The following is a 15,638-nucleotide window of genomic DNA, read 5'->3' on the forward strand; positions in this document are numbered from 1 at the left end:
ATCTTAGTTAAATCTGGTACATTTTATAGCTCAGGATGATGAGGTGATACTGGAGTTTAGCTATGACAGAAACCCAAAAGTTGTAAGATCTGTTTGACAGCTACTATTTGAGAAAGTTTCTCCTTTCAGTTGCCTAGCTGATTAGAAACAGCTGGTACTAGATAAACTTTAGGATTCTTACTTGCCTAAACAACATTTGCCAAATGGAAATAATATGGGAAATGTGGAAGGATGTCTTCTTCATAAGCTTTTTCTTCTGTGTGGGCATTTAGGAAACATCCCCAGAAAAAGAACTGGAACAATTGCCAAACAATGACGGATTTTATAAAAAGTCAGGAATTTAGAGCAATTCTTTCACGCACATGATATAAAAGCCAAGTAATAGAGGACATATTATTCCAAACAGTAATTCTTTAATGTCTATGCAATAAAAGTGCTCAGTTGTTTACCCCTCAGAGCGAATAATGTTGTGCCTTGTCACATGAATTCATGGAATGGGTTAATTCAGAGGAAACGAGCTGTTGGATGTTTTATTTCTTCTGCTTTTGTACATTTCCAGCTCTCATAATTGGTGTCTCTAGTATTCATTTAGAAAACCAAGAACAAATACATTTTTGTAAGATTAAATTAACACTAATTATTTTCTAACTACATATTTGCTGGATAATATACTACACCCTTGAAACCCTTGTATTTATTTGGCATTAGGCTAAATATCTTCCTACTGTTATCCAGCTGTTACCATAGTGCCCAACACAGGCAATTTCTTTAATGTAGTTGGGACAAAACACTCAGATTGCTTCTTTATTCGGGCAGAAAGCACAGCAGGTGACTTAAGACCGCAGTGTGACATACCATGCCTCTGCAGTCATCATCATTTTTGCTCTTTTCAAAGTTTTATTTTACCCCAATGTTTAGAAAGGTAAATGTCAACCTCTGAAAATAACAGAAGGAAACAAAAAGCCGTCCTAGCTTTTAACAAGGGTCTCTGACTCGTAGGAATCTTAGGATGCCCATGACATTTTTTCTAGCACACAAAAGCCTCATGAAAAGATGGACAATAAAGGCTGTTCCGTAGAACTAAAATGTATCTTATTTTTTAACCTAGAAATTCCTTACAATTCAGCTAACTGGTACCAGATAGTATTAAGGAAGATGTTCACCATTGTAAGCAAGGATGTCAGGAGGATGGAGCCAGGCTCTTCTTGGTGACAACCAGTGACAGGACAAGGGGCAATGAGTACAAACAGGAACACAGGAGGTTCCATTGAAAGATGAGAAGAAACTTGTTCCCGATGAGGGTGGCAGAGCCTGGCCCAGGCTGCCCTGGGAGGTTGTGGAGTCTCCTTCTCCGCAGACATTCCAACCCGCCTGGACACCTTCCTGTGTAACCTCATCTGGGTGTTCCTGCTCCATGGGGGGATTGCACTGGATGAGCTTTCCAGGGCCCTTCCAATCCCTGACATTCCGGGACTCTGTGACTGCGGGCGGCCTGAGGGCACCACTCGGCTGTAGGGGGGCGACGGCAGGGCCCAGCAGGGGCCGGCGCCGCCAAGGGGTTCCGGGGCCCCCTCGGTACCTCAGGAGCCGCCATGGCCGCAGGGACGCCCGCCCAGGAACTCCCCCTCAGGGGCGATCGCTGCGGGGGCGGCCGCGCGCGGGAGGGCGGGGCGGCTGCGCAGGCGCGGTGGAACGGCGCGCGCCGTTTCCCAGGGTACGGCGCGTTCGCGTCCCGTCGTTCCTCGCGAGCCGTACCGTCCCCTCTGACCCGGGCCCGTTGCTCCTCCATCCGGGCTCTCGGCGCCACACGGGGAAGATGGCGGCGCTACTCCCTGCCGAGTGGATAAAGAACTGGGAGAAAGGGGGCAAGAGCGAGTTGTGAGTGCGGGGTGTCGCGGCGGGGAGGCGATGGGGTGCTGCGGGCCGCCGGCCTGCGAGAGGGAGAGGGTGCTTAGGTCTCACCGGCCGAGGGCGGCTGGTGGGGGGGCGGCGGAGAGGTGGGAGCGGGCGGGGAGGACGTCGCTCGGAGCTGCGTCCTTGCTGCTGGGGCTCAGGGACGGAACCCCGGCTGAGTGGAGTGCCTAGGCCGCCTGCCTGTCCGGTGCGGCCTCCTTTGTTGGTCGCGAACGGCCCCCGCCGAACCTCGGCCCCCGCAGCCGGGCCTAGCGCGCCTGACGCCCGCTGCCGGCTCCCCGAGCGCCCCCTTCCTGCCCTGGGCCAGGTTTATCGGTGTCGAGCCCCTCGGTAGCTGCTCCGCCGGGGCGATGTGGGGCCTAAAGCGTTCTTGTTTCGCTGGCTCCACGGTGTCGACCTTTCTGGCAGAGGTCTCAGCCCCGTTCCCACCTTTCTACCCAGCGCTGTATCTTTTGACTTAGCTGGTCGTTCCTGTGTGATCTACAAGATAATCTGTGTGTGCTGAGGGGTTTGGCTGCAGCTTCCTAAATCAGCCCAGGTGTGCTGGGAGCTTTCCTTCTCAGGGCCTTCTGTTTGTCTGTTGTAAGCAATCTTACCTGGGCAGGTTCACTCCAGGTCTGCGGGCCTGGATTTCAGGAGTCCCCATGCTCTGGGGGTTATTTCCCAGGGTGTCAGTTTCGTGTTACTGTGTCAGCTTGGACAAGGGTTTCTGGTCTCCTCACTATATGTTTAAATGCCCTTATTTTAATTCTTCTGTGCATTTCTTGTTTTTTTTGTTGTTGTTGCACCAAAAAAAATCCTACAGTTTCAAATACAGGTGTTTGGGGGATCACTTTGAGAAACGCTTCTTGATATTTGCTCTTTTTGTTTTTTTCTTTTGTTCATCTGTTTATAAAGGTTGTGCAGCTATGGTAATGATCTCCTCTGTTCATGAAGAAAAAGGTAGTAGGGTAGAGAACAGACGTCATAGAAGCTCCTTGCACAAAACACTGTTCTCCCCAGACCCTCTGTTTTGCAGTGGCATGGCCCACCTTTATAGCCATGTATGGAGGGGTTTGTTTTTAAACAAAGTGGTGGGCTTATTCACAAGGAGACAAATACCAGCTTTATTGAAAAGCGAATATTACAGGAAAAAAACCCACTCACAATTAGCAGAGGAAAAGATTAGGTTATACAGGAAAATAATAGTTATTTGCCTGAGTGTGAAATGGCTTACATGATCTGACTAGATCAGCCCAAGATAGTATTTAGGCAGTTACTGGTTATCTAAATAAAACTACAATATTATGTTTTGAGGGAATATGAAACTGTATTGAGAGAAGTAAATGATTTGGTTTTATTTGGCATTTTGACTTCTATGTGATTAGTTATGGATGCTTAAAGCGATTGTAGTGTTTTTTTCTGATGTTTACTTTCTGAGTGGTATGGAGGATTTGTAACGTTGCTGTAGTCTGGGGGAGATGCTGTTATTGGCGCGGGGAAGGAGGGGGAAAGAAAAAGTTGGTTTATGAAGAAAACAAAATATAGGAATATTTTAAAGGAATCCGGTAAGGAAATCAATTTTAAACTGACTGATCTTTTGCTGTGAAAAATAAACAACCTTATTTTTGCTGGTGTAATCAGTTTGTCATGTATAGCAGTAACACCCAAAATGAGAATGGATTCTGTGTGTCTTAATTAGATAATTGGCAAGGCAGCATCACAGAACTTAGGCAGCAGTGACCCTTCACTTCCTAAAAATTTTTCAGAGACCTTGTTCAAAACTGTATGTGCTTTGAGTTTAGTTAGTCCAGCTACTGATGTGTAGTAGTATCTAATACAAATACGTGAATGTACATCATGTGGTAGTTTCGAGTGTTCTTAGCTGCCAAAAACTATAAACTGGTCAGGACGTGGTCATCCTGTCACTTTCTAGTTTGTTCAGACCCATCTCTGTCTAAATTTGTTTTGCTCAATTAGACACATTGCGGACCCTTCTTTAGTGGCAAGGTGGGGCTTTAATCATGAACTTGACTGGCAGTTTATGCAATACGTTAAGCCTCGAGATAAACTGAAGACGCTTAACATTCTGTGAATGTGAAATTTCAAGACTTGATCTTTCAAGCACTCCCAACATGTTTGCTGCTTTATTTGCATGAGGAATGTCACAGTGTTGAGTTAAAGGGCTGGGAGTCAGAAAAACAGAGGTTAGTTGAAGTTTTGCCATCCTGCCTGCAAAATGCAGTTGATAGTATTTTATCTCAACTAGAAAACTACCCATGTGAGTTAAATTATGCATTATACTTTAATGTTTGCAGGTATGCACACTTTGTGATAATTACTGCCATATGCTCTGTGTGGGAGTGTAATTGAGGGTATAGGATGCTGTATATGAATTTGGAGGCTTAAGTTCAGTTGCTGGCTCTGCCATGCAAACTTGTTTGATAGGTGCTCAATACTGCTTCAGAATTTGTTGTTTAAGCAGCTCTACCCCATTGTAGTCTAAAACAAATTTCACTTTGAAACTGTTTTTCAAAAGTGATTCTGTGTTTGTTTGTTTTAATTTACTTTCTAGGTTATTCTATTTTTTTAGTTGTATTTTACATTTATTGCACAGTTTTATCTATGGATGAAGGCATATAATTTTTACTAGGGTAGGGAAGTTCTCCATCCTAAGCTTGCAGCAATGAACTACAAGATTACAGTAATAAAAGTTTAAAAAAACTCTGAACAAACAACAAACAGCTTGGGTCTGTTGAACTGAAAAGTGGACCTCATAACTTTCCATTTTCCTGGGCATTGTTTAAATGGGAAAGTATTGTTGTGGCTTTTTTTCTGGGTTGATTAATTGTACTAATATTGACAGTTTTATTTTTGTGAATGTCCATTTAATAATTCAAGGGGGTTTAATTACAAATATAGAGCAAGTTGTTTTACAGACTCATCTTAATTAGTGTTTCTTGTGTTCTATATTTGATTTGTGTTCTAAAGTAGTGTGAAGCGGATAGTACTATTTTGGTGTTGCTGGAAAGGGAACTGGAAGAGGCTGAAACTCTTACTTTGTATCAAGATGTACTTAAGTCAACTCCTCAGTGCAAGCAGACAGGGTTGTTGCTTGTGTAACCTGGTTGATGATATCACCTTATGACGTAGGGGTTAAAGTGTGCATCTCAATAGATAGTTTTGAGTTGGATGTTTCACTTTATTGCTATTTGTGTACAGACCTTAGAAATGAGTGCTTATAGAGTAGCATTTTTGTGGACAAGTAGTAATTAAAATTTAAGAGAATCTGACTTAAATTGATGCACTCTTGGAGGATGTCTGGGGAAAAAAAATCTATTGCTTCTTTAAAAAAAGTGCAGTTACCATTTATGAAAAATAAGCTATCTATTCCCCTATTTTGCTATCTCTGTTCTGATTATTTTCAAATATATTACATTCTCTTAAGTAGCATTTAGAACATCTTAGCCATACCATTGTTTTTTTTTTTTTTTCTGAGCTTGCACATTTCTGCCGATTTACAGTATATGTGAAACTGCCCATTTTCCCGTTGTCTTTACAGGGTGCATATACCTTGTATTTGCTAAGTATAATCCTTTGATTGCTGAACAGCTGTTTAGTCCTGCTAGAGAGGTAGTAATCTGTATAGCATGCAAATAAAATGAGTAACGGATTGCTACAGAATCTGTTTTTACTGTTTATTTTTCATGATAAGCCTCTGTACTAATTGTACATACCTGGCTTATTTGAGAAGATGCTTAAAAATCACTCCCACAGGAAATTGTAGTCTTGCCATTTTATACAGGAATGTGATGTAGTTCAGATTCTGTCTTTGGTTTTAGCACATGAAAGACTTCTTGATGAAAAATAGGTGAAACTTTTGGTTGAAAATTTGCCAGTGTGAAGGAAGTTCTTAAGATACTCATTGGTGTCTCTTATAGGTAAATCGCTAACTTTTTAAAAATACTGTTTCTTTTAAATGTGAAACTGCTTTTGAAGCATCATGCTGGGGTGAAAGTGGCAGTAGAGTAGAGGGAGAATCCTTGTAGCCTGGAAGCATGTTCAGTGTAGTGGAGAAGCTTGCTCTTTAAGGATTTATTTTATAACACGCAGAACTATTATTTCATGGCACAGTCTGTACAGTGCTTAGTGTACCCTTTACCTATGGCTAATTTAGTTGAGGGAGCCTCAGAGATTAACTAAAGACAATGTAACTTGACAGGTCTTTGCATCCTGTAGTGGATTCTTTTAGTGACTAGACTATGTCAAGTCCTGTCTTACCGTTGATAAAATATTGCATCAGGAAATCATGCATGTAGTTTAATGTTAAAACTTTTTACGGGCAAGGGTTTGAAAACGATCACAGACATGGTATTTCTGTAAGAAGCGTTTCCTCATCGATTAACAACAGTAGGTTAATGCTAGCACTTGTGTGCTTCCTTTCACATACCAACATTGCCTACTGTTCTCACTTTTCTGTAAGCACATGTAATATTAGGAAGAATATTTTTTAAAGTATATTATGTATATATGTATGAGGTCTATTTGGAGTCTTATATTTCTTTGCAGTGTAACTTCTGTGAATTAGTGTTTACTCTATAAAAATTAAAATGTAGTCAGCCATTTAAACTGCCTAAATTTAAAGATATTTTAGCCAGAACAACGACAAAAGAACATTTGTGTGTGTATGCTAGTATCTAACTATTTTTTGTTTTAATTTAAAAATATTTATTTTATTTCAGTGTGCAACTATGTCGTGCACTCAGTGAAAACAAAAGCCATGATAGTATGAGTTTCAGAGGTAAGTTGTGTGTTTTTAGTAGTTTTTAATTACATTTTTAAAAGCCTGGAAACAGTTGGTTGTGGTACCTCTGCATGTATCTGCTTGGAACATTCATATACAGTGACCATTAATGGTGCTAAAGGTGAATACTACAAATAGGAAGGCAACATAAATATCCACAACTGGGTTTGTCTGTAGATGTCCAGGTGAGAGATTTTTTAGACAGTCGTGAGTGGTGGTGTGGTGGTCCAGTATGTGCTCTGTGCTGTAGAAAATGTAATTCCATTTTGCAGACTCAACATAAAACTAGATTTTATTCTAGAAGTTAAATGTATGAACAATAATGTATGCAAGTGATTGTATTTTTACAACAGTACCTGAGTTAGACATTTTCTCCTTTGATAGAGGGATACACTGCTGTCTTTAAGTTTTAAATCCTCAGTTTAAGAAACCTTTGGTGTTTAAAGAAAAATTAAATCTTTGTTTGCTTTGCAGAATCTGTTGGAAGAAAAGCTTCCATATTACTAGGACCACAAATGTTCTATGCTGTTTAGATGGTGTTTTGGTTCTTGCTAAAATAGTCATAATGGGCAATTGTAATAGCAGAAAAGATAAACCAAAACATTTCAATATAAATTATAAGTAATATTATTAAGTAAGAAGAATTATTGTTCAGTAATGCCAAATCACTGTTCCCAAAGTTTTTGAAGAAAGGCAACCAGCAGATGTTCTCTGTTCTAGAGGGAGGTTGACAATTTCTGTATGCTGTTTTCTTTGTCTTTGCTATCAGGATCTAAAAGCTTCAGTGGGAATGACTAGGTAGATACATGAGGTGGCTATACTGGAGCGTTTAATAGACAGTAGAAATAGCTGAAGTCCTTCTGGTAATGGAAAGAAACCCTGAAACTGTGGATAATCTGGAGCGAGGTACTAAGGTTCTGACTGCTAAGAATTTGAGTTCACGTGACCTGGATCCAGTTCCAAAGTCTGCACTGGTGCTTTCATTTTTTGCCTTTTAGTTCCAGGAAGACATTCATTGAAGTTCAGTATTTCACAAGCTTATGGAGACAGGTCAGATTTGGTGGTGTGCCTGTGAAACAAATTCTCCGCAGTGTGGGGGAACCACTTGCAGAGGCCTGAGGCTGTGCTTATGGCTGGCCTGGCTTCATCGTGAATGATTCAACTGGGTGCTGCACCACTGTACTCTCGAATTTGCCTTTGAAGTAGTAGTGTTATGTTTTACTTAGAATTGATGTCTAAACCAGTCCTGCTGTATTCAGGTCTTTAGCGATTAGTGCTCTTTGCCAAAAGCACTGTGAATGACAAAATTAACCTGTTCATTGAAAAAATTAACAAACCTGTTTTTAATGCAGCTACAGTGGTGTACAGTCATGATGGTATTGAGTACTTGGTTTAAGATGTTAAGGTTTATAGCTTGTATACCCATGGCAAATATTATTAAACAAACCATGTGGTACAAGTGCAAAGTGAAAGTGTGGGGTTTTGTTATTTTTCATATACTAGAAAGTATAGCATCATTGTGGTATATTATTTAAAAACAGTTCCTTACAAGTTTACCATAGCTGTTTTCGCAACCACCATGTTTAACATTATGAGATTTTTCTCAAATGCAGGACCTCTGTTTAGTGTTTCAGCTTAATATAAGCTTTCGTAAAACAGCATTCTTCAGTTACAGGAGACTTTCCTTAAAAAAAAGTAAAAAATCCTTGTTAAGCACTTTTTTAAATGTTACTTGCCTGTAGAGAAAGGTTTTTTGAAAGCCTATCTGTGATACAGTTAAGGAAAAGTAGTACAATGTTTTCTATATATGATATTTTAATGTATGTATATGTTTAATATTTATGTGAATTATAAGCTAAAGGTGTCTTTGTTAAACCACCTGCCAAGACCTGAGTTGTTATGTACAGGACTGTAGTTTTTCATACCATTTTACTGTTATTCCGTAAAGTCTCCAGGCAAAGTAGATCATGTCTTACTATCTGCTTGTGTGATGTCTTAGATATTGATGCTCAACTTTAACCTGTCAGCAGTAATAAAGTAATCCCAATCATTGATAAGAGAAGCGTATCCTGCTTACTTGCAGGGTGTCTGAAGTCTACAGCATTATTTTAAACGTTGCTTTAGAAGTTAGACCAAGGGTTACCTTGTATGTTCCTTAATTATCTGTTTCCTTTCAACAGATATTCAACAGGCTTTGTATGAGCTTGCATACCATGTTGTCAGGGGAAACCTGAAGCATGATCAAGCTTCTAATGTTCTTGGTGATGTCATAGTAAGTATATATTTGTAAAAATTGCATACTTATTAAATTTTCAGTTTGTCATATAAAAGACCAAATGAAATCAAGCAGGATAATATTCGATGGACTTGTTTTTACATGTCTAAAAAGTCATTCTTGTCCTTTTTCTTCATTTGTGTTCACTTGCAACACATGTAGTCTGTCAGGGTTTTGTGTTTTCCCCTACTTTTTGTGGTAAGGAATAGATGTATTCATTTTAGCATAATTTAAAAATTAAGTAATTTTTAAGGGCATATGAAGACTGAAGCTTTTAATAAATGCTAAAAATAGATTTCATTTGCTTATGCAGCATGTCTGTAATGCCACCTACTGGTCTTTTTATGATTTATATCTTTCTTAGAATTTAACAGTGTGCATCTGCCATTTTACTATCAGGATGCCTTAAGTCCTGTTACTGCCTTTAAAATAGTGTGTTAGCCTTACTTTTTGTTTCAAGAGGGTTTTTCTTAAAATGTTTTCAATAAATAAAGTAGGGAAATGAGGTTTTTTTTCCTCTAAATTTCTAAGGTGTAATGTTGGTGTTCCTAAAAAAAAAAAAATCTGAAAATAATACATTTTAAAAAAAATCTTCTGAAGATGATTTCTTATTCTTTCTTAGATTGCAGTTTTGACATGTAGAGAACATTAAGGAAAAACACATTTTGCAGTAATTCTAGGATAACCTTTTTAGGTTTTTAAGCTTCTGCATTGGGTTTGAGAGAAGCCAAGGCTGAAGTGCACCTTGCTCTTGGGGTAGCATGTGATGATGTTTGATCTTTAGTTACTGTGGGTGCCTGAGAAAGTACAGTTTACTTGCAGGCTGCTGCTGCTCTTCAGACGGGGAGTTCCTTGGTGCTGGAGAAATGGAGTAACCAGAGGCTTTTGTACCTGGCCACTAAATACTCTTTTAAATTACTTTAAAATATTATATCATTACATATCAAGAGTTAGTACGGCACTTAGGTGTTAGTCAATAATGGAGCCTCTTCATTATTTATTAATCGGAGTTATTAATTACTGTTAATATCATTAGTAATAACAGTCTGCATTATTAATTAATGTGAACCTTGAAGTTTTGTTTTATGCAATAGAATAAGAATTATCTAAGTGTACATACTGGAATTTCTGTATACACTAAGTAGTGATCTTTTTCTCGTTTTAGGAATTTCGGGAAGACATGCCTTCCATCCTAGCTGATGTGTTCTGCATTTTAGGTAAGTGGGGTTCCCTTCCTTTCAGCATTGCGACAGATTTGGAGAAATACATGCTTTTGCTTGTTGACTTCTTTAGGAAATTTCAATAAATCTGTAACTTATATTAAATCTGACTTCTATTTACAAAATACGTGTTGATTCTTCCTCAGTGTATCTGTATCTCAGTTGTTAATGTCTTTCCATTCTGCTTTATTCTGTTATAGTTTCCAGAAGCTTACCTGTTAAAGGCAATGGAAATTGATCTGCCGAGAATAGTTACAGGAGCTAGCTTGTAAGAGTGTTGGATGTTAGCTAATGGACTTGGTGTTCTTATCATTCTTATGAGTATATTAAATAAAAGTTGAGTTGCTGGTAGGTAGATCATCTGTTCTCAGAATGTGTTCTGTAAATACTTTTATCTGTACAGTCACTATTAGCGCAATGGAGCTTGGACTAATTGTCCAGAAATCTAAATGCAAATGACATAATTTGCCAGGTTACTGTCTGCTGACCGAGCAGGCTTTAAAGATGTGAGCTTCTTATTCTGGTAATAACTCAGGGGTTTTGGTGTTGTGATGTTGTTCCAAAGCTCTTTCTCTCGTGTTACAGCATTTTATCCTGTATACTTTTTTTCCAGGTCATTGTTTTAACTGTTTGCAGTTCCTGTCTTGTTTTATGTCTTATGTTTTTTTCAACAAATTTCAGCAAATTCTTTTGACAGCGTGCTCATCGCAACTCCTGGTTTGTCCTGCACACTGGAGGAGTGTGGTGTCTTCTGTGCTGTGGCTGCCTGTGCAGAGGGACACCTAATTAAGTTTGCATATGCAGCCTCTGTTCTACAACACCTAAGTGATGAATGTTGACTGTTTTATTCACAGTGTTTCGTCCTGTGTAATTGTGCTGTCTTTTCATAATAATTAGTTTTTATAATGCAGCATTACACTGATACCCTTTGGTTTTTTAAGCTGGGTTAGAAAATTTAGATTAGTTATATCTTGTACTACCTGAGTAATTGAGACTAGTTAATCTGTTTGCCTTTTTTTTTCCCCCCTCCTTCCCTTTGAATTAGTGTGTAGCGAAATGCTGTGCCCCCACTAGTAACAGAGAAATGGTATGGCTGAGGAGCTAGGTTTCAAATGTGGGACAAAGGACACTTGACAATTTCTTGCTTGTTTTTAATGAGTTTCCTCTAGCACCTTTTCCCTCTAACCAGTATTTGCTGCTGTCAGCATTTCTTTTTCCAATGTTGTGGACTTGGTGTTGTGTGATTCTCTGGTGAAATGAATCTGTGACCTCAAGGCGGATGAGTAGGTGGAACGTGGCAAGAAGTGAGCATGTTACAAACAATGTGTTTTACATTGTGTTATCGTTAGCGTTTAACAGAATAGTTATTAAAAGAATGAATTTGTATGAATCCCACAAGTAATGATTTGTTTTTTCCTTTTCATTTTCCATCTTTTATACTAGATATTGAAACAAGTTGTTTAGAAGAAAAAACTAAGAGGGATCATTTTACCCAACTGGTATTAGCCTGTTTGGTAAGTTGCACTTAGAAAGTATTTTGTTAAAAGTATATGCCGAAATCTGACAAGAAATATCAGAGAGTTTTGAAGTTATTTATTTTTTAGTAAAAGATTGTTAGAAGTTGTCCCTTAAATTCTTTAAAGAGCTTTGAGAGAACTCAAATTTTTAGCCCATCAACAATATCCCCAGATGCTATGCAGTGTATACTTTGTAACCAGAAGTTAGGCTCTGGGACTTGGTTCTTCAGAGTGCTTTTCTATGTAAAATCTACTCCTGTAAAATTCCAGTTTCAGTTAAATAGTTTCTCAGTTTTGTCTGCTTATGTTTGAAGCAGAATGCATTTAGTGTCCTGGTATATCACAATATTTGACCTTTTTTTTGTAGTCAGAAAGGATATGTAGCCTAAAGTGATAATCACATGGTTTCTAGGTCTTTGTAATTGACAAATTTAATGTGTATTTTGGTGTTTTTTTAGTATCTTGTATCTGACACTGTCCTAAAGGAGCGTTTAGATCCAGAGACACTGGAGTCATTAGGACTTATCAAGCAGTCTCAACAGTTCAATCAGAAATCTGTTAAAATAAAGACAAAACTCTTGTAAGTTTTGGGGCCAGGGTGGTTTGGGGAGTGACTGGGGAGGGGCAATGGGAATTAGTCCGGTTTTCCTGAATCAGCATATGTAATGATGTTAGTTTTGCTAACACAGGGTGTGTTTTGTGGTATGCATTTGGTTTTCATCTCTACATCCAATGTTTCAGTCTCAGTCTAGAAGAACACTGCTTGAAACTAGAATAGGTCCTTATGCACGGACTGTTATGAGCAGTTCTCCAGCATGATGTCTAAGACCAAGCTTTACTGTTAAGTAGAAGCATAATCTTGCTCTTAAGTCTGCATCTGAAATAAAAGAGCAGCTGGATTTGTTTGGAGAATGCTTGCTCTCTTGCAAGCATTCATTGTACTGCATTATATAATTTCTGCAATAACACAAGTAAATTACTAATTCTTAAAAGTGTATTCAAAATAGCATTTTGTATAACAAATTTAATATTGATAAGAGCATAAATAAGCTTCACTGTGATGTGTGTTACGCAATAGTGTTTAATTTCTGTTTATTTGCAGTTATAAGCAACAGAAGTTTAATTTGTTACGAGAGGAAAACGAAGGTTATGCAAAGCTCATTGCAGAACTGGGTCAAGACTTGTCTGGAAATATGACTAGTGATTTAATCCTTGAAAATATCAAATCTTTAATAGGTAAGGAATTTGAAGGAATATGTGCACTGGTTTTCCCATGTGGTCTTATGACTCCAGAGACTGATCCTAGACTACTATTTGAGGTCATCTGTGGATCAGATAATATCTCATGCAGGCATGTAGTGTGATAGTAACATGTATTGTTAGATCACCTCAGATAGGATGATGACATTTGAAAGTTGCTATTTCTGTGGCAAAATCAATTTTGGGACTGTTCTGTAGTTAAATTTAATTTAGACACTGAATTTACAGTACAGCCTTGAACCTGCATGCTGTGATTTTGATTCATTTCAGCAGTATTTTTGACGATGCACTTGTCATCGCTTAGCAGGCAGATTGGAGGGTAACAAAGTAATGCTTTTTGCTTTTTAAGGTAGGGGATTGAATGCATGAGTTTTAGTCTTTAAGAAGTTGAACAAGTAATTTTTTTGAAGATAAATGAGAAGTAGTAAATGTTCTTCCTTTTTTGTTTGTGTTTTCTAAATTGAGTCTTGGCGAGAGTGTCACAGTCAAAATGCAAAATTCGTTAAAACCAGGAAATATCTGTAATTTCCCATGTTTAACATTTCTGTTTTCAAATAAGAGTTTTGTACCATATATTGATGTTTGCACCAGTGCCTGTTTCATTTGGTGCCAGTGCAGTAATGGTTAAAAGTCTATGCCAGTATTTTATAAAAGGTAGTTTTCATCTGTCACAGAATTTTGCCTGAAACTGTCAAATCCCTGCAATAATACTACTTGTTTTGGAAGAGAGCTAGAGAAGAGAATGCTTTTGCTAATTACTCCATTTAAAAATATACTGAGTTTGAGGAATTTTATAACGGAAGGCTTTTCTGTCTTCTGGAATTTTAGGAGTTGCAAATAGACTTTCTATAAATTGTCAATTCTTTTAAAGTACTGACTTGCAGTAGGTCCTGGTGTAGTAGAAGTGGCTTTTGGGAAGGAAAGGCTGATTCAATTATACATCTGCCTAAGGGATGTGCCTGGAAAAAACTTCTCATAGCGCAATGAAGAAAATAGTCTAGATATGTATTCTTTTGATATAAGTAATATTTCTGTCTCAAACACATCTGGGGTTTTGTTTGAAAAGCTTACATAGTAAAATACAGGTATGATTACAACATTGACTTACCTAATCTATATCCTTGCTCTTGCTCCGCTCAAAATAAACAAGCTGTTCTCCCTAATGCTAGTAATAATACTGGAATGACAGGACAGTACAGCCAGGTGGATCAGGGTCTAGCTCAAACTAGAACGATTTTTGGGGTGTAATTGATTCCTAGCTGGCTGATTTGTGTGCCTGCATGAACATGTGTGCCAGCCAAGGGGAGAGGAAGCAGCCCATGCCAAGGTTGGGTTTCTACTTACTAAATGTTCACCTTAAGGTGGAAGTTTTTCGGTAATCTGAATTGAAAGTCCTGTTTATTATTTTTGCCTAGTACAATATTCAGTGTAAGTCAAAGTGATTGCTGTATTTACAGATGATTCAGTTTATTTTGCTGTAGATAGATCCACGCTCAATTTTACCTGAAAAGAATTAACTTTAAAAACTATTTGATATGTGTTTTAGTAACAGAATGAAGATGAAAAGCAGCGGTGTTAAACTTTTCTACTCTGTTCTTCTCCACTAGGATGTTTTAACCTCGATCCTAACAGAGTTTTGGATATTATACTTGAAGTCTATGAGTGCAGGCCTGAGTACGATGACTTCTTTGTACCACTGATAGAGTCTTACATGTACATGTGTGAACCTCAAACTCTGTGCCATATCCTTGGGTTCAAGTTCAAATTTTATCAGGTAATCTCTTTCCAGTCTTAATTTTTGGGTTTGATGGTTGGTTGTACTCAGTGTTGAGTTGCAGTCAGTGAGAACAGATTTTTGCTGCCTTTTTTTTAAAAAGTAGAAAATAATTTTTAAGTTGCAAAATTCCAGTATTGAAAGCAATAATTTCATTATTTGAGTGGAAGTCTCTAGTGAATTTTAGAGAAAGCTGCTTAGCGTTCTCCAAGACAGCTGAAAACAATCTTGATACCTGCCATTTGAACTTGTATAGTTATATAAGGTCTGGCATTATTGAAGAGATTGTACCCTATAAACATAGACTTGTTCCCAGGACAAGAGCATGTTTGCAAGGGAGAGATGGTTGATATTTGATAAAATATTCAAGGGTTTTTTTAAGTGTGTGGTTAGGAATTGGTTACGAGTACCATAAAGTGTGAAGAGAGTTGAATGATTTTGTTTCTGAAAATTCTGTTTGTGTATCACAATTAAGTCTAGTGGCTTGGAGTAACAGCAGTTAAATAATATGGTAAAAAGGAGAACTGTGGGTTAATATGTTTTGTATGAACTTTGAGTCGTTTCTTTTGTTACATGACCTGCAGTGGTCTGATTGCCTTTTTTTTTTTCTTAAATTTGCAATCTTGTCCTTTTTAGGATCCAAGTGGTGAGACACCTTGCTCCTTGTACAGAGTTGCTGCTGTCCTTCTGCAACATAATCTCATAGATTTGGACGATCTTTATGTTCACGTAAGTGGCAGTGCTACTCTGTCAAATGCCAAGACTAAGAAAATTCAAGAAAGCAAACCAGATATTTTAATATAAAGCTTCAGAACATACTGAATAATACCTGTATATGTACATGTTTAGCATCTTTTAAAATTTCCAGCACTTTCTAATGTCACATATTCAAGTA

The 15,638-nt window shown here is 38.2% G+C and overlaps 1 protein-coding gene across 9 annotated transcripts in view; it reads left to right on the plus strand.

Moving 5' to 3' along the window:
• Nucleotides 1-1,683: 1,683 nt before the first annotated feature.
• The window catches only part of THOC2 (THO complex subunit 2), a 45,904-nt gene continuing 31,949 nt past the window's right edge, over nucleotides 1,684-15,638 (plus strand). For all 9 annotated transcript variants that reach the window (XR_010475725.1, XR_010475724.1, XR_010475723.1 and 6 more), the window contains exons 1-9: nucleotides 1,684-1,878; nucleotides 6,636-6,694; nucleotides 8,878-8,969; nucleotides 10,138-10,189; nucleotides 11,636-11,706; nucleotides 12,168-12,289; nucleotides 12,812-12,945; nucleotides 14,577-14,743; nucleotides 15,380-15,472. Coding sequence is in view for 6 of the 9 variants with exons in the window: in XM_065077951.1 (XP_064934023.1) it covers nucleotides 1,817-1,878; nucleotides 6,636-6,694; nucleotides 8,878-8,969; nucleotides 10,138-10,189; nucleotides 11,636-11,706; nucleotides 12,168-12,289; nucleotides 12,812-12,945; nucleotides 14,577-14,743; nucleotides 15,380-15,472 (852 nt within the window). In the remaining 3 variants the exon portion in view is untranslated. The remainder of the gene's footprint in view (nucleotides 1,879-6,635; nucleotides 6,695-8,877; nucleotides 8,970-10,137; nucleotides 10,190-11,635; nucleotides 11,707-12,167; nucleotides 12,290-12,811; nucleotides 12,946-14,576; nucleotides 14,744-15,379; nucleotides 15,473-15,638) is intronic.

Source organism: Columba livia, chromosome 12 (assembly GCF_036013475.1).
Source record: "Columba livia isolate bColLiv1 breed racing homer chromosome 12, bColLiv1.pat.W.v2, whole genome shotgun sequence".
Classification (NCBI taxonomy): Eukaryota; Metazoa; Chordata; class Aves; order Columbiformes; family Columbidae; genus Columba; species Columba livia.